We start from the raw sequence: 22,687 nt of genomic DNA, 5'->3' as shown, positions 1-22,687 counted from the left end.
CAAGCCAAATGATAAATAGCTCTATGATGAAGTTGACTAAATAAAACCTTTGAAATACCCAAGATGTTGCAATTACTATCCTATCAATATTAGGATTTAGACAAATCGAAAGGACTTTATACCTACCTCTTTATTTTGAATGTATTGCAAAGTAATAGTCCTTACTTATTATAATTATATCTGTAGTTGAGGAAAGTAGATAAGGTATACACAGCATTTCAGATAGATAAAAGTGTAAGTAATTACATTAAATGTATTTACATGCCTATCTTCCTTGAAGTATCATGGTTAGACTTTTCTTCCAGTAATTATGTCGGAGAGGACTTATATAGGCTTATGCCTGCTGTCCGATCCTATTAATGCAATTTGTTTTTGTATTAATAAAATATTTTGAAATAAAAATTATGTCTATAAAGGCATAGTTCTATGAGATTAAACCAGACTTCCATATATATACAAAATTTACAATAATTTCACTATAGCTACTACTATTTCTGATCTCTAATGCATTAGATAATATCACCATGACACGCTAAATGAATAAATATGTTATGGAAATATTTCGTTTTAGTTAATTGATAATAATAAACATTGATATTTTGGGGTTTTTTTATACGCGCTTTGTTTGAAGGATTTTTTTTCATTTCAAGGAACTTTGATACACATTAACAAACATTGAGAAATCAGCACAATCAACCTTCATCAAATAAAACTAAAAGACAAAAAATATAAGTTATACTTTTTACTTTTTATCTTCAAAAACTTGAAAAAGTGTCGTGGCGGTTGGTGTGAAAATCTTGAAAAAGTGTCATATGGGCGGGTGTGCGCCAGTCCAATTTTGTGACGTCTAATGAGGTAACGTGGTGTTATATATTAAGACGATCTTGCCACAACAAGGATTAAAGCAAAATTGATGTTCTGTATGTAAGTTTTGTTTGTTTATAAGTGCTGTTAGTTGATAACTCAAACCAAGCCCCCAGACTAGCTTCTTATCATGGCGCCAACTCGCACGTACATTGTTCTGTACGCTTACGTCATGTCGAGAATTCCGTAAAATATATTGTTCAAAATTTATCAATAGTTCAACCACACTGTGCTTCTTTTTTGAAATATATAGAAATCGTATTGTTATTAAAAAATAAACTAATTTTGGATGCTTTTAAAATAGCGATTTGAAAGATCGCGGCATTATTTACGCAGAAAATTGCCGCTAGAGGGTTCTTACTCTTTTCGATATTTCAGCCAATGAGAAGGCCAGGATCGGTAAATTTTGTCTGAAAGGCCGTCGCAGTGGGCTTTGCGTACTGAGTACGTTTAGCCTAAAATCACAAACTAGACGTCATCACACAGCATTGCTGAAGTAAGGTCTGTCTCGAAATCGAAAATACGAAAGGAAAACGTCCCGTACATCATGCATAAGATGCAGTATTATTTCACTCATTTGGGCTTTTTAATCTTATTATGGGAAGACAAATGGTAGATTTGGAAGGAAAATCTGAACGACTAAACTATATACTTAGGGACTTTGAAATAAATCCAGTCGGAAATGGAGCCATATTGGGCCCCACAGTACACCAATAAAAAAAACAGTCCTTTGTACGGTTTTGTAGATTTATGTCACATTCCCAAGATAACTGGGTTATTAACATGAACAACGATACCACGAAAATGGTATATCGGGTGCTCAGTTTGGCTGTAAACCTGGTAGTGGTAATAGAGATGCAATGTTCGAACTTAATTCTTTAATTACAAAATTCTTACACAGTAACAATAGGCGTTACTGTATATTTGTTGATTATAAGAAAGCGTTTGATAGTACTTCACATAATAAGTTAAATGGTTTAAGTTGTGGAAATCTGGGGTCAGGGGACGTTTGCTGAAGGTGATAAATCTATATATGAAAATGTTAAATCGTGCGTGAAGTTGCATGGTAAATTGTCTCCAATGTACGACTTTAAGTCGGTTTATTACAAGGTTAATCTTTATCACCGATTATGTTTTCCTTATTTGTTAATGACACGGAGTCAGAACTTCTTGTATTCAGTTGTCAAATCTACCATATACAACTCGTTAATTTGTTTTTAATCATGTATGCAGACGATACTTTGCTATTTTCTGAAGACATTGTTGAGCTCCAAAATATTCTGGATTTTCTGAAGAGTTACTCGGATCATTGGGACTTGAACGTGAAGGTCGATAAGACCAAGATAGTAATTTTTAGAAAAAGTAAACGATTATTACCAAATAAACGGTGGTATTTTGATGGAAAAGATATAGATATTGTAGATCAGTTTTGTTATCTAGGATTGGTATACAATTATGACGGTGAATTTACAATAGCACATAATAACATAGCTGCACAAGGTAGAAAGGCATATTATCTCCTCAATCGTAGGATTAACAAGTTTGTTTTGAATGTAAAAACTAAGTTATCATTCATATCGTGAAATATTAACACTCCCGCCGGCCATCTCTATTCAAAATTATTCAGTTATTATCTAGTAATAATGTAAAAACTCTCAGGAATTTTGGCAGGTTTCTGATTCATGCTACGGCAAAAAGAAAAGAATGATTAAATACTTTAATTATTTTTTACTTATGCTATTCGAGATATTTTGAGTAGTTGAATGTTTCTTAATTAGTCTATACATTTTCATTTGCCAAAATTAACACTTCCGAATACTGGTGCTTCAGAATACCGCTCTGTTTAAAATTTGCTTGATATCTATGCGTACTTATGGATTTTGTGTCTTAATCTTATTGGTTATGGCTAATGTCCTCCGCCATCTTGGGTAAATGTAATTATTTGTATGTATATTCTCAGTCTTATAGGCTGTTGCATACGGAATGAAATAAGATTTTAAAAAAGCCCACTACAATGTAAGCATATTAACGAATCGGGTTCAAAATATGCCAATGAATGATAGCGGACTAAGACTGGGCTACAAATTTAATTTAACAACCAACAATGAAGGTTTGTTACACGATTGAATATAACACAATAAACCATCATCATCATCATCATCATCATCCTCAATCAATCCATCATCATCATCATCATCATCATCATCATCATCATCATCATCATCATCATCATCATCATCATCATATCATCAACATCATCACCATATCATCAACATCATCATCATCATCATCATCAACATTAACATCATCAACAGCAGCAGCAGCTATCTTTATTTACCCCAGAAGAAGATTTTAAAAACACCTCAAATCGACAAAATGAATGAAGATAGGAAGAGAGGGAGTGTTTAACAAGTAAATTCACTCAACTTTATATTAATATGTTAATGTCAAATAGAACCGCGTAGCACGCACAACGATCCGCACTTTCATTAGAAACAGATTCAGAGCGGCGGTACCCTGGAAATGGGTGTCTGTCTTCACATTTAATAGGGTGTGAAGAAATATGGCATTGTCCTCATTTTCAACTGAAGTGCATGCATCTGGGCCAAACTCGGAAAGAACTTTCTGTAGAAACTTTGTACGGAAGTCGCCTGTATACTAGCAAGTGGAGTTCGTGAATAACGACGTCCAGGAAAGTCTGAGAGCATAGACACCTGGTGTGGACAGGAGATGCTGGCATTGTCAATACTGTAAACAATAAATCAATTAACTCAATGTCCGCAACAGAATCAGGTACGGTCCACATTATGTTTGGTTTGTAAGAGGAATGACACTTTCTCATAATGTCAAAAGCGTGACCATCAGCCATTCGGACATTTAAAGCCGAGTTTTCGGGGGACAAAATGGCAGACTTCACGAGTTCGTGTTTATCCCAGCACTAGTTTGCCGGCGCGACGATTTACCCAAATACACCCAAATACACCTAAATATACCCAAATATACCCAAATATACTCAAATACACCAAATTATTTCCCAAATAAAGCCAAATCATAACCAAATACACCAAAATCTTACCCAGATATACCGAAATCTTACTCAAATACACCAAAATCTTACCCAGATATACCGAAATCTTACTCAAATACACCAAAATCTTACCCAGATATACCGAAATCTTACTCAAATACACCAAAATCTTACCCAGATATACCGAAATCTTACTCAAATACACCAAAATCTTACCCAGATATACCGAAATCTTACTCAAATACACCAAAATCTTACCCAGATATACCGAAATCTTACCCAAATCGTAACCAAATACACCCAAATATACCCAAATACACCAAAAATTTCCCCAAATATACCCAAATATACCAAAATCTTACCCAAATATACCAAAATCGTACCCAAATATACCAATATTTTTCCCAAATATACCAAAATCGTACCCAAATTCGTTCCCGCTTCTTTTTTGTCCGTTTTTGCCCGTTAGCCTATATGGTATTACGGAATTTACATTAATTGCCTTAATAAATGGAAGCTAAAATTAGACAAAGATAGTCTATTTGATCATGTGTATATCTTTTATTAGTAATAAAATATAATACCAGGAACGTATATAACAGACATACGTCAATGATAATACAGAGCCCGTTACGGCACGTTCCTGTAAATCGATTTGGCTTTATTTGAGTATATTTGGGTAAGATTTCGGTATGTTTGGGTAGATTTTGGGTATATTTGGGTAGATTTTAGGTATGTTTGGATAAGATTTGGCTTTATTTGGGTATATTTGAGTAAGATTTGGGTGTATTGGGGTGTATTTGGGTAAATCGTCGCGCTCCTAGTTTGCAGCGTAACGTTGGAAGCGGACTTTAATAGGTAAACTACCTTCTTGTAGAGACCAGCCTTAACAAGTGCACTTATAAACCTGGATGAGGAGTCTATTCCAATGATAGAATGTAGAGGTCTTCTGTCTTTGTCACGTGCAACTCGCGCACGTGCATCGTTTATCATTCATGACGACATTACAGTTCTTAGATGACCCTAAGAATAAGAGATCTCGACCACCATGCTCCAAAGCTGGGTCTGGCTGGATCGGGATATAATTCCCGACCACGACTATATTACATTTAGAGTTATGAATTTCGAAATTCCACTTTCAGTATAACCGTAATGCAGAATTCTTTGGAGAGAGAGCGGAACTTTACTTATAAGGGAAATATCTCCAGCTAGAGTAGGAATTCCGGCATTGACAGTCTCGACTTTCGCGCCGTGATTGCTATTTTCTAAAAGACCAAGAAGATTGTTTATAAACATTTGATAGAGAAAATCCGATAACTCACTGCCTTGTCTTACGCCCGATCCGACAGGATATTATGTGACGTCATCCCGTACCACGTCACGGCATTTGACATACCAATTAAGTTTTGATATATGATTCAATCAAACGCAATCAATCGATAATCTGTAAGATTGTAATGCTTAAGTATGGGTACGGGCGCAGTATCTCAGTATAATGATAGAATACCGTGTGTAATACCTTATTATACAGGGAAAACAAGGTCCGGGTAAAGCCAATATGGTGATTGTTTGTTCACTGAGGCGTGAAGTGATTCGAGTTGCCAGTTACCCCAGGCGTTGAGTAACGACTTGTTATCTATAGTGTTATCTACCTGTTATATGTCATTTCTAGGGTATTAGGCCATAATTAGCGGCGACTTTGTAACACTGACCTACCTAACCAGAACCAGAGTTTTGTCAAGTAAAATTATCATAAAAAATGCATGTGTCAGACGGAAAACGGGTGATTTCTCAGATGTTTTGTCTTGAGAATAACAAAAGTTATTGAAATAATTTTTTTAATTTGTCACAAAAGTTACTGTACGTGTCATTTCGGTTTGAAAATTACAGTTTTCTGAACATTTTCGTCAGGTTGGAAAGTAAGGATTATGTAAAGATTCTTTATACACAACCAGGAATTTTAATATGCCGAAATGACTGTTAGCAAATGAATAAAGCATAAAACCATTCGGCTACGCTTATTTTATTACTTGGTCATAGATGTGCGAGATTGTCAGCATGTCCGAAATTGACGCTATTCCACGACAACTCGTACACATATCACACCTTTGTGTACATGCTTTACTGGTCATTTGTCTGAGGAAGGTGACAGCGTACGGATCGTACTGGTCACCGAAACGTCACATATTAAAATTCCTGGTTGTGTATAAAGAATCTTTACACAATACACAGTTTTCCTTGACTGTTTATTTTGGAAAATACTCGTTAATTGCTTTTGGAGAATCACAGAAAGACGATAAAGTGAAATTTATAGATTTATTTGCTGTGTGTATAGCTTAACAGTGATACACCCCTGATCTAAAGTATGTTACATGCATTTTTATACAACTATGTTAATTGCATAAAGAAAAATACCATTGCTTAATAATATCAGTATCTATCATATCTAGGGACTTCCAAAAGGCCTCAGCTTGAATTATTTATCAATATTTGGACTTAAAAATACACATATTTGTTTTTTCATAGACATCATACATGCTTTACTACGGATTACATAACTATCGCTACAAGAATGAATTCAACAAATAATGTTGTTTTGATAATTAATTAAATTTATATTAGATACTGTACATGTCATTAAAACAAAAATATATTAGTAAATAAATAAATTGTTTTTCCGGATATTTAACACCTTTTGTAGGCACCTATTTTACAATACTCTTATATTTCGCAATCACTCATTGGTCAAATTTTTTGTCCTACAACCAATGAAACATCCTGTTATTTATTGCGCAAGTTGTTCACGAAGCTTTAGGCGAAGGAGAAAGTCTATCGTCTGAAGGACAGAAATCATAATAATTCCATTCCTGTACGCTGTATACATTTGCTGTTTAACCAAGGGTAAGAATGAAAATTCGTTTTATTTCTGTATATTATTCATTCAATTATTTGGTGTCAATTTCCTGTAATAATAGCGTCGTTGCACATCAGTCTGACTATAATTGTGATTATTTTTCTCCGTCATCTGCAGTCACTTGTTTATCTGTTTATAAGATATCAAGCATGTTGTTTTGTTTTATATTTTTGTTATGTATTTATTGATTTCTATGTAAAGATGTTCTTTTGTTTCCGTTTTCATACAATTGTCAAACCAATACGACGTTTTCGTCATTAAAAAGTGGATATATTTGACATACTTTACATATACTTACAACGCAATAAATATAAGTAGACAAGCTTCAAACATACTGTACCAATGATTTTTGGGACTCAGATATTTGAGTTATGGACTCTTGTCTTTGTAGTGGGACTTCGAAACATTTTTTGAACCCACTAGATCTCATGGTATCGGTACTCATCAGAATCTTAGAAATGGACTCGCCTTTAAAATCCCAAATGGAATGCTGCTGTACTGTCAAATTTTACATACCAACTTAAAATTACTAGTATGCTGACTTTGACTGTTTATCAAAATAGTAATACAAAAATACTATTTAGACCTTTAGCATGATTCTACTTACTCAAGTAAGCAATAAAGGTGGAAACAGACGTGAAGAACTGTCACATATATTAGCAGTTGATTAGTATTGTTTTACTATCTCATTGATAAGGACAATACCTGGATTCCTCACTCTTTATATTCAAAAATCTATGTTGCTGAAGGTTTTTATTTTCAGTAATGGATATAGTACTATAGTTAAAAATGAGGTAGAGAAACTTTAGTTGCATTAGTTATCATTATCATATCTTTGCCATCGTTACAACTTGTCTTGCTCTCACAGAATTATTAATTGAGCCAGTGACTGATAATGGAGCATATATAGATCAAAAGCATATAACTCAAGGATGGCATATAATCAGCACCTCCATGATGTCATATTGTTGAAATCCTACGAATATTATACAAAGTGATAACTGCTTCACCATAATGAAATTACCTTTTTATGAAAATTTGTGACAACATCATGGCAGGTCAAATGAAGTTGTAGCTGGAGTTTGTGATAACTTTTTCAAAGGTCATTTTGATAGACCTATGTCTGGTGTGGAGCCAGAAAGAAGTATAATAATGCAGAATTCTCTGATAGCAGATACCATTTGTTGTGATTGATTTTTAGGTCGTTTGCCAAATTAATAGGCACAACATATTGATTATTGGGATGTTAATTAATGTTTTAAAAACGATTCTTGTCTTGTCACTCATTGAGGCCACATTCAAAATTAAAACATTTGAGACAGTGCCAGTTTGCAGCTGATTACTGGGGAAAGACCAGCTGTAATGATTGCATTCAGTGAGTTTTAAATATGATCATCACACACGAACATTTACCAGCTATCTTCAGATCTGAAGTTTTAATATATCGACACCAACTGATCTTGTTGGTAGATGTTGGTGATTGTATATTTTATGCAAGAAAAATTGATTATATTGTGTATGAAAAATGAATGCGTCCCCAGAGGCATTCTTCAGTTTGGAATAAACTGTGGATACATGTGATGATTGTGGAATAAGAAATGCACTAATGAAATGTTCACATCATTGGTTGGACATCTCGGTAGTGGTTTTAACGGGAGATAGATATGTAGGTAATATATATTTTGTATTACTATTTCAATGTCATAGACAAGGTAGAAGAATTTCGTAGGGATTTTATTCTACCTGATACTGCTTGGGATCACATGCAGCAGATTATTAGCTTCGCAAGCTCCAACAAGGAGATTATCTGTGAACAAATGAACAATATCAATGAACTGCAAAGTAACTCCAGCTGGTGATAGCAGTAACATCCCCCCTTTTCTTCATATATTTGTGTTATACCTGTTGCCACTTAAGAAAATCATTTTAGATTATGATAGATTTTTAACAATTCTGCCTGATAATGTACATTTTGTCTGTATGACAAAGGTGCTGTTTGCATTGCATGTCATATCAGTGCCTGGACTGATAAACAGATTTTTTGGTGGATCTTTGTCCAGATATGTTGGCCTTGGGGTATATATCTAAATATTTACTACTGTTTAATTCAGTAAATGTGAGCTCGAGGTTCTTGTGATGTTGTGACCTCAAAGTGATCTGAACCCAATCTCAGACCAATTAACATGGTAGCATATGGGCTGTCACAATATATGTAGCGTAAATCCATTAAAATGACAAATAACAAACTTGAAGGAAGAAAATTACTGGTATGTTTCAGTTTAAGACAGCTTTTTGTTTCAAATACATTAGCAGATATTCTTGTCTGTGTACTCTATTATGACGGTTTTACTTGTAAGATGTTTTATATCTCGGACCAGTTTGACAATATACGCCATACCAAATTGAACATCAAAATATTTCATCAAAATTTGTGAAATAAGAAGCATATGCTGTATTTCATAGATGGTGTAAATATTAAATTCAAACTTTTATCAGTTTTATGACAATTGTGAGTTATCCAATTTTTACGAATCACTATTGTTAGCCTACAGGATGGCAGTGCGCAAGGGGTTCTTACTGTAGGAGAAAATGAATTATCTTTGGTATACCCCTTACCTTTTCAAGTCTGTTCGGAGAACCAAACCCCGAATGTCTTGGTGAAAGATGGATGGGTTTAACCCAACTACCCAAAATAAATAGATACTTGTATATATGCATACTCATTACTTTTCTCCTTGCCGTGTTTTCCATTTTCTTCTTGTGACTTATCATGACTAGGCAAATATAATTAGTGGAAACTTTTATGATATGCTTTGATGGTAATATAGTTAAATGCATAAGATAATTGTGACACAAGAATTTAAAGGAGCCATTTGAAAATAAATCATATCAGTTTAAAAAGGTAATAATTTTGTTGATTTGTTTAATTGAATATTAATGTACATTGAAATGCATAGACTGTGGGATATTATTTGTAATATAGACAATAAACTCTGATTTTTCCACTTTGAATGGAAAATTGATTTTCTGGTGTTTTTTGATATCAGGAAAATTTATAAGCCCTTGTAAATTGTCCTTTCGTATCTGCTATCAATCAGTTCTGCATTCTGGTACTAGGGAAAATTATCTGCAAATAAGTTAGCATTGTTCAGATAGTTGTGTATGCTCACTGTAAGTCAATAAATACAAAGTTGTCAAATACGAAATGTAATACAAATGTGATACAGAAAGGGAGATAACTCTGTATTGATTGGAATTGCTTTGGACATATTTATACATGTACATAACATTTACAGAAATACTTATAAGAATATCAGTATCAAGGATTGATAATCCCCTTAGCCTTACCCATAAATTCTTAACTGATTTTGTTTTGGATGAAATTAGAAATGTACTTAATCATGGGAATACTGAGGATAAGCTGATTCTGTGTATGAAGTGCTAAATGTCGCCCGAGATGGAACTTCTAATTTGCATCATTAATTATTTCAAAAAAAAAAATTAACCTTACCCAGTTTGTAAAAATTATATAACAGTGTGAAATATTAATAAAAGTAATTAGAAAATATGAATGGAAATTAGATATATGTAAGTTTAAAGAATATTCAGATGTGTTTCAAATGGAAAATTGAAGTACATGTATTGCCTGTCTTTTCTAATTCTAGTAAGTAAAAAATTTTAACAAAGTACCTGCATCATGTATTACTATATTTGTTAATAAATAAAAATTGTATATGCTACAGATTTTAAAATTTTAAATGACATGGTGTGTCATACTCATATAACAACTTCATAATGTAATAGTGTGCAGGTTACAACATATAGAAATACTTTAATCATGCAAATGTGTATACCTAGTGATTCATAAGTGTCTTCTACTGTTAGTTTTCAAGCTCGCTCAAGTCAAATGATGTGTCTAAATCAGATTATACTTTAATAAATTCCTTTACATTGAAGTTATGACACTCCTGGCATACTAGGTAATACATGTACTATGTCTAGTTTCAGGAAACATAGTCTCTATCATGATCTGATTTTAATTACTGTACACTGTCATCTGAAATTATGCAGAAATTCTAATTTTTAATTTCTGGTTCTTTTATCTCAGTCATCAGCTTTTTCTCTGACATTATGAAACCTCACTGATCTAGGGATTGTAGATGATGTCACTTTTCATTTTCAAATCTAAAGAGCTTAGTTCTACAGGCCATGTGTATGCATGCCCCTATTTCTGCATGTAACATATTTGTCCATTGCATCCATGAAGATTTTTGAGGATATTTTGATTAGTAATATGTGTCTTAAACTTGTCAGTATCATGATCATCAGCTTATATATATATATGTAGAAGAATAAATCTAGTGGCTCTTTAGACAAAAGGAACTGGCCAAAGTAGTTGTGAAATGCACAGCCATATATAGTAATACTTGTCCTATTTTTACCAGCTCCAGGCCAGCCAAAACAATTAAAGTATCTCCTTCTGTGACGGAATATAAGACCTGTAGCTGGTGTGCCCCAGGCTCTGGGTTACACACATAAAAAAATGATGACAAGTGACAGTGACGCTATCAAGTAAAACACCTATATAGTCCTTTGTCCTTGAAGATTTATATCTTTACTCTCATTCTAGATGATATGTATATTATTCAAGAGCACAATATTCATTTAATAGTAAGTACAGCATACATAATGTTTGAATATTGATATATTGGATTCATGCACTGGTGCTGTATGGTGTTTGAAGATAAAGACAAAATATGTCTTTTCCTAATATATCAGACTTGACATTGACACTGAAAAAGCAGTTTGGTAAGCACTGCATAATGATCAAGTTGATCTGTTTGATTATGCAATCACCCTATAAAATAAACATCAATCATCTTATTGATTGCGTTGGCAGTCACTGCTATCCAGTGTACAATAACATTATTTATCACCTGTCATAAATACCAGGAGAGTCATCCTATTATAAGCAATTGTGTGATGCTATTTCCATTTCATACATTCAACTGGAACCAGCCATCCTTCTACACTTGTATTTGTCCAGTAGAATCTTATTTGGTGTGGAAAATATCTGCAATTTTGGTAAGATAAACAGGAGAAAAAATATCAGAATTTCTTTTCAGTCCCATAAAAGCTGAACCAATTTTAAAGAGTGCCATTACTTCAGGTCATTATCTTACTGACTTATCTTCCCTTTGTTTGAAATTTATAGGATAAGTTATTTCAGAGATTAAATGTTTTCAAATCCACTCTTTTATGATCTAAGGTTAATTCTAGAGACAGAAATCAGTCTAATGTATTTTAATAGTAGAATTATTTATGAGAATTTCATGTTGAAATCTGAAGAAAAAACCCCGAAAAATGTTTTATTTTTTTCTCTCAATTTCCAATATTCAGTGTGTTATGATGACACTTAGCTTCAGAGTTGGTAACATTTATCATTGTGATTTAGATAGTGTTGTCAATGTTGGTAACTAGAGTGCTTATAGCTTCAGGTTGATATATGGCTTTAGCATAATAAATTTGTCAGGCTAAGAGAGATCATCACTCTCAACATGTTCAGACTGTCAGCATGGATCAATATCATTATGTTCAAAAATCATTTATATACCAGCTATAATGTGTCTTCGTCTCACAGTCACTCGGATTGTAGTAACCCTTCAACAATTTTTATTTTTGAAAACATTTTAGTTTTGTGAATAGGATCAATGCAAAAATAGATTACTAAAATCTTAGGTTATTAAACCATGTGCAAATAGGTCATGAACGGGATATTCAGAACATTTAAGTTAGGATTTCAAATGATAGTTTGTTTCATTTTTTTTTATGAGAAGTTCACAGAAAGATCTTTTCATTTTCTGACAGGAATTGTATGTCTCAATTCATCATATTAACAAACATACTATATTTAGATGTTATTTTGATCATGATTTGACTACAGCAAGTTTGCTTTTTATTAGCTTATCAGTGTGAAATATCATTTAAAATTGATAGAAAATAAACCTAGTAATGTATTTCCAATCCCAGCAGAATTATAAATGAACAGCGTATAGACCTGTGTATTTACCCAATATACTCCACATGAAATATATGATCCAGTCAGTGAATTAGTTTTGGATTCCCCAACATGCTATATTTAGACAGTGTAATATGTCCAAACTGACATTAGGAAAGATATTTTGATGTTGACATTAGTTTTAAAATCGTTAGAAAGAGATCTAAAAAGGTACAAAACAGAAATTTGTCAAATTGTGACTGTTTTAGTCCTGCTCAGGAAATAACTTCTCTCAGTGCAGACTGAATGGTGATGGTGATATCAGGATTCAGTATTCATGTCTATGAATTTAACAGAGCTGTTAATATATTAAATTAAAGGTATATAAGGTAACTTGATGTTTATCATCATGCAGGGGTCTTAATTAAAGCTGTTCTGTAACTCTATTATGAATTGTGAAATATCCCATGCAGTGCAAAGATAGTTATAAATAAACCAAATTTGTAATATCTTTTCTCATCACGTATCAATTCTTCTTATCAACTTAATAAATTGATATTTTAAGCTGTATCAAATACAGTAGATAATACACTTGATAATCTGATGAAAGTGTAGGAGGAGTCGTGATCAGTTTCACTTTTATATAAAATAATTATATTTCCTAGGATATGAAAATAATGGTATAAGGTTAAAAATATGACAAATAGATACACATGTAGGGAAATGCAGAATTAGCAGGTATATAAGGGATTTAATCCTTAATTAATTATGACCTATGACTTCATGTCACCAATGAATAGGAATATATCTATACATATATACACATATCCAACAAGAGACCAACTGCAGCTTCAGGTTTATGAATGTTCTGGCAAAATATACAGTAATTTACATTTGGATATGGGGCATGAAACACATTATTTTCTTGACATAGTGCAGGTGAGATATCACAAATTGTCTTAAGTGGGTGAGTAATTTTTAAACATTTCGCCAAGGTGACCTGGTTTTACAACATTTTCTGATGCAGACATAATTTTAACAAGTCACGTGATTCACTTGTACAATTTTCATTTTCATTCGTTATTGTAGCTGGATTGTTTATAAATTTGGCTCAGCTACGTTTTAAAAGAGTTAATGCTCTTTATATAATTATATTTCATTTGATTCATATCTAATTAATCATGATGCTGTCATTTGATTTTATATAGTCCTAATTGGCATCACTGTAAAACCTTAATTAGAATATTACTTTTCAAATCCATTTCCTCATCATCAATGATAATTGTGTTTAAGATAACAGTATGTGGAAATATCACTGATTGTTATCTGTATCAATTGTTAATACATATTTCGCAATTAACATTAATGTAAGTCATATGCATAGAGAGTATGTGACTGTGCAGAATCCAATGCATGTTAAAAATTACTACATGGTGTGTACCAGATTTTAGATTTGTATTTAAACATAATTCTTCTCTCCAGAAGTAATAGTTTTTTATATGACGGCAATAAAAATATTCTTAGCTTTTCTTTGGAGGGCAAAAATAAAGCATACTTATGAAAAAGATTACCAAGAGATGCTTATACCTGATGTATATATGCATGTATTTCGCAATATTCATTTTCATTGTCATCATGCCTTGTTGGTTTCCACATCAACAACTATGACATCATAGAGAATGATTAATATGATTCATAGCCCATGGCTTTCATTATAAATTGAACAAAGTATATTGTGGTATTAAATTTTAGTAATAGTTAAAAAAAAAATTTATCAACACACGAAAAGAATCTTAATTTATTATTGTAAGCCTAAATTCAAAAAGATAAAACAAATTGATGTATGGTCATTTTCAAGAAAATTGCTTGGAACAAATATAATATTTTTGATTGATCACTCTGATTGCTTAAATTGACACACTAATTTTTTACATACATGTATGTATCACTCTGTGTGTGTATTTGAGCCCAAAGCTGTAATAGTTTGTTCTTCAGGATCCAACATACATGTGATGGCTAGATCATGTTGTATGTCACTGACTTTACATGCATATAGATTTTCCACAGCCTGATCATAAAAATGTATAAAACACACAATCCATCAAACACTTGTGGTTTTATATCATCATACATTGTATAAGGTAAAAAAACCTTATCACTTCAAACAGTGAATGGCTATAGGACACAAGTGAGGTTAATATGGAATTTAATTAATTTCGTTGAATTTACGTCAGTAACGCTTGGTTTGCCACAATGCTAGTATGTGTACTGGTACGTAGTGTGGCTGAGTAAGGTAGGGACACCTGTGGATTTCACCTCATTATAGCGTCTACCATGTGCAGCAAAACACACTACATCCTCCTATCCCAGGTATGAACTCAGCATCAGTGTATTGATTCATGGTTGGAGTATTGGGAGTGGGATTTATCTTTCTATTTCTACAGCATCCAAGGTTGTATTGCGTCTTTCAATGTCATTGGGGACATGCACATGTCATGGCTTTGATTTTGTCTTGTCCCACATGTGTCGTATGTGAAATAAGACTTGAAATTTGAACTTCGTCTTCTATAACTGAAACTTGTCTTTAAAATAAGTGTATGTACTGATCATGAGGATTAAATATATATGTGCATTAAACCTATCATTATGGTTAATGCATTTTCTTTAAATGATGTTGCAAAAAAAAAACCCAACAACATTAGATTCGGAATTACTGGTATATTTAGATAACTGTGTATGTATTGTTGCATGAAGTTCATGTTCTCATTTGTAAAATACTCAAATTGTTTACATTTTGTTTTCTTTTTTTATGTTTATATATATGTATATATCCAAATTTCCTGTTTTGTTTCAATTAACGTAGAACAGTTTATGACATCAAAGTTATTTGAATTGTTAATGTTGTTATTTACTGTTTCATTATTTCTGTTCATGATTGCTTTGTCTACAGGTTTTGATATTTAAGATTGTTTAGTAACCATGGAGACGAACCCATTACTGGATGACAGCCATGATAAGGAGGTCAGAGAGAGGGAAATTCAGCTTGATTTGGTTTTGCATGCTACTTTTCAGTGTGTTCTAATCGTTTGTAGTGTTTTCACTTTCCACTTTGTTTTTTTACTTGTACTACCTTTGTTTACTCCTTGTATATTCCACTTTCACTTTCCACTTTTGTTGTGCTGATTAAATGAACCTTGACTGCTTGACTATTTTTCCCATGCAAAATGAGACTTTGAACTTAAAAACTCAAAGTTCATTGTCATATTTGTGATGTAAAACATGACTTTTCGATTATCATCCAAAACACATAAGTTCTCTACATTTTCTAAAAAAACTGAGTTCATTGCTTAAATAAATCTGGTACTAAGGAAAGTCATATATGAAATTTTCACTTTGAACAAATCTGTAATTGTGGCCTTACCAATGACATATAAGTTTTGATTATCATCTGGTCAAGGTAAGTCAGATGTGATCATCATCATACATGATAATAAAACCCATTCCGTTGTTTTAAATTACAAAAAAAAAAAAAAAAAATTCATATTTTGTAATTTTAATTGTGTTAATACTCAGAGTCTCATTTTGTTTGTCTTCAGTTTGTATTTACACATGTTGTATATAGCTAGTGTATTATAGAATTCAGCATATGTATTTCTATTATTTCATTATACCTATATTTCTTATTTACAAAGCTTCTTTTCTCTCCACAGAAAACACAATAAGCTTTGATAATTTATGTGTTTCTTTTATCGCTGAGATTTACCAGTCCTTGTTGATTTGTGGTTTTACTTTCTTTTTCATGTTTTTTAAAGCTGTTCTTCTGCATAGTCAATTTGAATCAAAATTTTTAATAATTGAATTTTCTAATTAATTAGAATTGTTATCAATATATTTACAGAGATGTTGATTTTTAAGTTAATTTTTGAGTGTAAATGATTTCATTAAACATCAAATTGATGCTTGCTGACAAGTATTATTTTGCTCTAATGTAAGCAGCAATAAATAATAGTCTATGAGATTTTTGTGAACAAAGATTTGTGATATTGTGGTGTCTGTAGTTCTGTAGCAGAAACCCAAATTCATGTTATAGTTGTTTTCTTCCATGATTTAAATAGAAATTCTCCTGTAGTCTTCCTTGTATGTAGATGTAGTGTTGTCTGTATCTGTGTTACACGCTATACACATCACCTTACATGTTGATAAATTTAAGACCATAATTAGCAATATGTAGGTACATATGTATATATACAGCAGGGACAGTTATACACATATAGGTGCATAACTAAATTTGTTGAAGTAACTGTTTAGACAGTGTAAAACATGAAATGAATACAATTTGAATGTACATTACAAGTATTTTCAAATTCATACAGTCTTATAATTTTTTCTTTCCAATATTTTTGCTGTCTGTAGTCCTGCTGGCTTTAATTGTAAGCAAAAAGTGCACATTTAAAAAAAAAAAAGGAAAAATTCTTTAATCTCTGATATGTAAAATGTGTTAACAAATTCAGCAAAAAAGATATTTTGTAACTTAACAACTGATTCCAAGTAATTATAGGCTAGCCTATTTCTGTTGTGGCTCAGAATACCAACAAATGCTGACATCATCGTTCTATGATATCCTCACCGATTGTTATTTGGGTTGAACATTATGTGTTGATTTATTCAATGGTATCTTGGTGAATTAGACAGTTTGATGGTATGACTGAATACTATGATTCATCATGATGATTGATGAACTGATTTTCAGCAGGTTACATATTAGTTTTCTTCCATCTTCTATGTGGCTATATTGATATCTTACCAATCAACTTATCTACTTGTAATACTATCCTGAATTCATATATGAAGCTTTTATTTCTTATCTGCATTAATTGAAATTTTTTGTATCTTTTTTCCTGCAGTCCTACTTAATACCATCAGTGTTTATACATAAGCATGCAGACATCTGCTGAATATATACCCCTTGCATCTGTACTGTGCATTTGTCTAATACCTCACCAAACAAAGGATGTTTAGAATTACCCTTATTATTCCATTCTGAAAGAAAATGTTCTAGATAAATTAATGATTCTGGTTAATGTGAAAAATAATAATAATAATAAGCAATTCAAAGATTTGTCTGGATGATTTAAAAATGTACGAAAGCAATTTTGAAATGTCATTGACATATATAAATCGAAATAAGTGCCTAAAATATCTTGTCATTGGGATATTTGAATACTAGTAGAATTTCTCTTGAAAAATGAGAAAAAGGGGTGTTATCCCTTTGGAATAGGTTTGCGAAATAAGTCCTAGAAATTGTGTAATATGTGCCATACCTCAATCTTGAAAACATACATCATGTGTTTGGTTTTGTCTTTGATTCCTTGTATATTGTCACTATAACTATATAGCTAGCTTACAGATACTGCTTCCGTCTAATAAAGCTTTATCACTCAGCTTTGAACTATAGATTAATTCCTTTATCATTCAAACCTGTTATCAGGATGTTTTCTTGCATTGCAACCATTCGTGAAGCCAGTAAATCCATTATTATCATGTGTTGAACAAAATGATAGCCCCAAATACAATAAAAAGATATATCTGTCTTGATTTAAAGGTTATGTTGGTCAACAAGGTATTCATCGACTGGCTGCAATTATTCTTTTCTGCCTCTGCTTATACACGTGCATGTAAAGCTTTTCTGCAAAATATTGATCCACCCAAAACAGTGCTAGCTATGTCTTTATCCAGCCTCATTTATGTGAATATTAAACCTCTTCCATATAGACATTTTTGGGAAATGATTACAAAAGATTTATTTGAAGTTATTTCATTTTCAATCGGTTTATGGTTATTTAATTTTTTTGTTCACTAATTGTCATTGCATGTTTTAAAATTATTGTTTTCATTCTAGAGAAAGAATGCATGTAAATGTTTTTGCATTGAGCTATTTCCATCGTTAAAGCACAACATTTTATTTCATATTAATTTTCCATATTAATAATGCTATCATTTTGCATACTGTTATGGCATTTTATTTCAATTATACCATGGGTATTGTGTTAGGTGGCAGGGATTTGCATCCTAGAAAAGCAATATATGAAAGGAAATGCAGTTATTTGTTTTGCGTTAGGTATACATGTTCATGTACTTTCTAAGTGTTGTTATAAATGAGCACTGATTTTGCATTCCTATGTTTCCATCTTAGGAGAGAACTATGGAGAGGATCACGGACATTGAGCTGAGCAGTATCCAGTCGGAGAATCCTCAAGCCAGGTCATTTTCAAACAATGCCACTTCAATACTGATACAGGTGCAGTATATTCATTATTGTCCCAACATAACCTCGAAGTAATTTCAAATTTTGATGGGGATGTTTGTCTTTGGCGAAAAGTGCTTACATTTTGATATTTGTTGAAATTGAAGAAAACATTGCAGAAATCTTGAGAAGAATACTTTAATTCAATTTTGTTTTCACAAAACCTGGAACTGATATAAAGAACTAAGTCCAAGTGACCTGTATAGTGTACCATACAACCTATGATCATAGTGACCCAGTTGCAGAGCTTGGTCTAGACTTCCTAAATGGAACATCTTGACCCACATACAAGATCTAGTGTCAAAAATGTATTAGATTTTCTATTTTTTTCCTGATCAATAAGAATACTCAGCTTTTAATCTTCAAATTGAAACTCTAGAATTTTGATGTGTATGGATACAGTGTTCCACAGTTGTTTGAATGCTATCATAGATGTAGATCTCGGATCATACTGTGTAATTACACATTGTTACACAGTTGTTTGAATGCTATCATAGATGTAGATACTGTGTAATTACACATTGTTACACAGTTGTTTGAATGCTATCATGGATGTAGATCTCAGGCCATACTGTGTAATTACACATTGTTCCACAGTTGTTTGAATGCTATCATAGATGTAGATCTCGGGCCATACTGTGTAATTACACATTGTTACACAGTTGTTTGAATGCTATCATAGATGTAGATCTCCGGCCATACTGTGTAATTACACATTGTTACACAGTTGTTTGAATGCTATCATGGATTTAGATCTCAGGCCATACTGTGTAATTACACATTGTTACACAGTTGTTTGAATGCTATCATGGATGTAGATCTCAGGCCATACTGTGTATTGACAATGTAACACAGTTGTTTGAATGCTATCATGGATATAGATCTCAGGCCATACTGTGTAATTACACATTGTTACACAGTTGTTTGAATGCTATCATGGATGTAGATCTCAGGCCATACTGTGTAATTACACATTGTTACACAGTTGTTTGAATGCTATCATGGATATAGATCTCAGGCCATACTGTGTATTTGTTTGGTTGAACAATTGTAGTATGTTTTATGAACCTAAGGTTTGATAGGACCAGGATAGCAATGTTTACAAAATATTCAAGCTCTCATTGTTATCCCTTTTGACTTCTTACCTCTGGAAATTTTGGCTCAGACAGAAGTTCATCAGGGATGCTATGCAACACATGTCATAATACTTTCATTTTTGAATAACATTATACAGCTAAAGGTCCATGTTCTTCCTTTTTGGTCTGTAGCTGGTCGTGGTATTGTAATAACTGTATCTTTGTAAGCCTTCTTCAAGATTTACAAATTCTTCAAAGGCACTTGAATTAGCTGAAACTTTCAGAAAGTGTGATAGGAACCAGTATTTACAAGGCAAGATATTCCTCGGGGATACTTAGTGGAAACTCTTTTTCTGATATTTTGACATTTTACTGTAAGGGAAACATTATCGATACAAAGGTTGACTTCTTCATCATTCAAAGAATATTCACGAGAACGCCAATATTTACGAGAGGATTGCCCATAGCTTTGTTCATTTCATTTTTGAAATCAACATTTGCCTGGAGGTTTCAGTGATTACCCCTGTGTACTATCATACCAACAATATTGGCTTCTTGAAGCTTTCATTCTGCAGCAGACTAATGACTGCTTTCTGCCAACTGGTGGTTATAATACTTTATAGCACCTTACCTAAGTGTAGATTAAAGCTGTTCATTCCCAGATAATGTATTGGTCTCTCTCGTGATGACATCACTGTCTTTGTGCCCATTTGTAGTACATACAAGTGTGTGTTTGTTTAACAATATGACTTCCATAGTTCTTATCTAGCAGCAAGTCCATGTCTGGTAATCAGCCAGTCTGCTTCCATTTTTGTTTCAGTAGAAGTACAAACAAGTGTTGTTGTGTAATAACCCCACTCCCTAATTTCAGACAAAATTGTCTATTGTCCCTTGGATAGTAGTGATCGTCTAATCATTTGACATCCTTTGATGCAATTGTCAATTGTAATTTTTCAGAATCGATCTTCGGTACCTCAATATTTTCTTGTGTTTTAACAAAAACAAATTCATATGCTCATCAACATTACTGTACCTGTTGCTTATTAAAAACAGCCTTCTGATGAGCTTATTAGCTTATATGCATGTAACTGTAGAGGAAATTCCTATAAAATTTCTTTAAACTGCAGTAGGTTTTGATTCTAGATCTGGACCTGCCATTTAGCTCTTGTTACCTGTCTGGATATGCTTCCTGTCTGATGTATAAAGTCTGACCTTCCCAGGTCACTTGTAGGTGTACATGTTCTTGCCACATACATGTCATATGTCAGACATACATCTAAACCAGTAGTATACTTAAAAATTCTGTACAATATATTCCTTGTGAGACATAGGGAATGTGAATAAGTTTACAAGTTAACAGTTTCTAACATATCTGTTATACAGTTTAGTGTGGAAAGCTGCATGCTCTGACTACCAGCTTGATTGATGATTCATAATGCCATTTTAATTACATAGAAATAATTGTATGCAGCATTTGTAAGCTGTAAATGTGGTCAGAAAGATCAAAACAGATTGTTTTATAACTTCATGGAACATATGACCTTATTATAATGTAATACTTTGAAAAAACATTGGTAATTCATTGTAAGCTATCAATTAAATATCTTATTCTGCCGTCTGTGACACACATGCATGTACCTTATTTATCAGGCGATAAGTCCATGTCTGGTTATCAGCTCACTAATTAAAGTGCTGCTGAATAAAATGTTAAACAATAAGCTGGTCCCTTGCCTTTGAAAAAGAATTTAATAAGGTATGTGTTTGTCCCTAAGCTTATTGTCCTGTAATCAGGTATGTGTTTGCCCCAAGGCTGATAATAAGGTATGTGTTTGCCCCAAAGCTGATAAGGTGTGTTTGTCCCCAAGCATATTGTCCTGTAATCAGGTATGTGTTTGCCCCAAAGCTGATAAGGTATGTGTTTGTCCCCAAGCTTATTGTCCTGTGATCAGGTATGTGTTTGCCCCAAAGCTGATAATAAGGTATGTGTTTGCCCCGAAACTGATAAGGTATGTGTTTGTCCCCAAGCTTATTGCACAGTAATAAGGTATGTGTTTGCCCCAAGGCTGATAATATGGTATGTGTTTGTCCCTAAGCTTATTGTCCTGTAATCAGGTAATTGTTTGCCCCAAAGCTTATAATAAAGTATGTGTTTGTCCCTAAGCTTATAATAAGGTATATGTTTGCCCCAAAGCTGATAATATGGTATGTGTTTGTCCCTAAGCTTATTGTCCTGTAATCAGGTATGTGTTTGCCCCAAGGCTGATAATAGGTATGTGTTTGCCCCAAAGCTTATAAGGTATGTGTTTGTCCCCAAGCTTATTGTCCTGTGATCAGGTATGTGTTTGCCCCAAAGCTGATAATAAGGTATGTGTTTGCCCCGAAGCTGATAAGGTATGTGTTTGTCCCCAAGCTTATTGCACAGTAATAAGGTATGTGTTTGCCCCAAGGCTGATAATATGGTATGTGTTTGTCCCTAAGCTTATAATATGGTATGTGTTTGTCC

General features: G+C 32.9%; 1 protein-coding gene across 3 annotated transcripts in view; it reads left to right on the top strand.

The window, feature by feature from the left end:
- Positions 1–6,702: 6,702 nt before the first annotated feature.
- LOC132556006 (protein NDRG3-like) overlaps positions 6,703–22,687 on the top strand; it is a 38,119-nt gene continuing 22,134 nt past the window's right edge. For all 3 annotated transcript variants that reach the window (XM_060220397.1, XM_060220395.1, XM_060220396.1), the window contains exons 1-3: positions 6,703–6,793; positions 15,755–15,825; positions 18,998–19,102. In XM_060220397.1, the coding sequence (XP_060076380.1) occupies positions 15,784–15,825; positions 18,998–19,102 (147 nt within the window). In that variant the 5' untranslated portion in view covers positions 6,703–6,793; positions 15,755–15,783. The remainder of the gene's footprint in view (positions 6,794–15,754; positions 15,826–18,997; positions 19,103–22,687) is intronic.

Source organism: Ylistrum balloti, unplaced genomic scaffold (genome assembly GCF_031769215.1).
Source record: "Ylistrum balloti isolate Yb309-2 unplaced genomic scaffold, AGI_CSIRO_Ybal_v1 Utg370540, whole genome shotgun sequence".
In the NCBI taxonomy this organism is placed as follows: Eukaryota; Metazoa; Mollusca; class Bivalvia; order Pectinida; family Pectinidae; genus Ylistrum; species Ylistrum balloti.
Note: the sequence above shows the minus strand (reverse complement) of the source record. Positions and strands in the feature narration are given on the sequence as shown.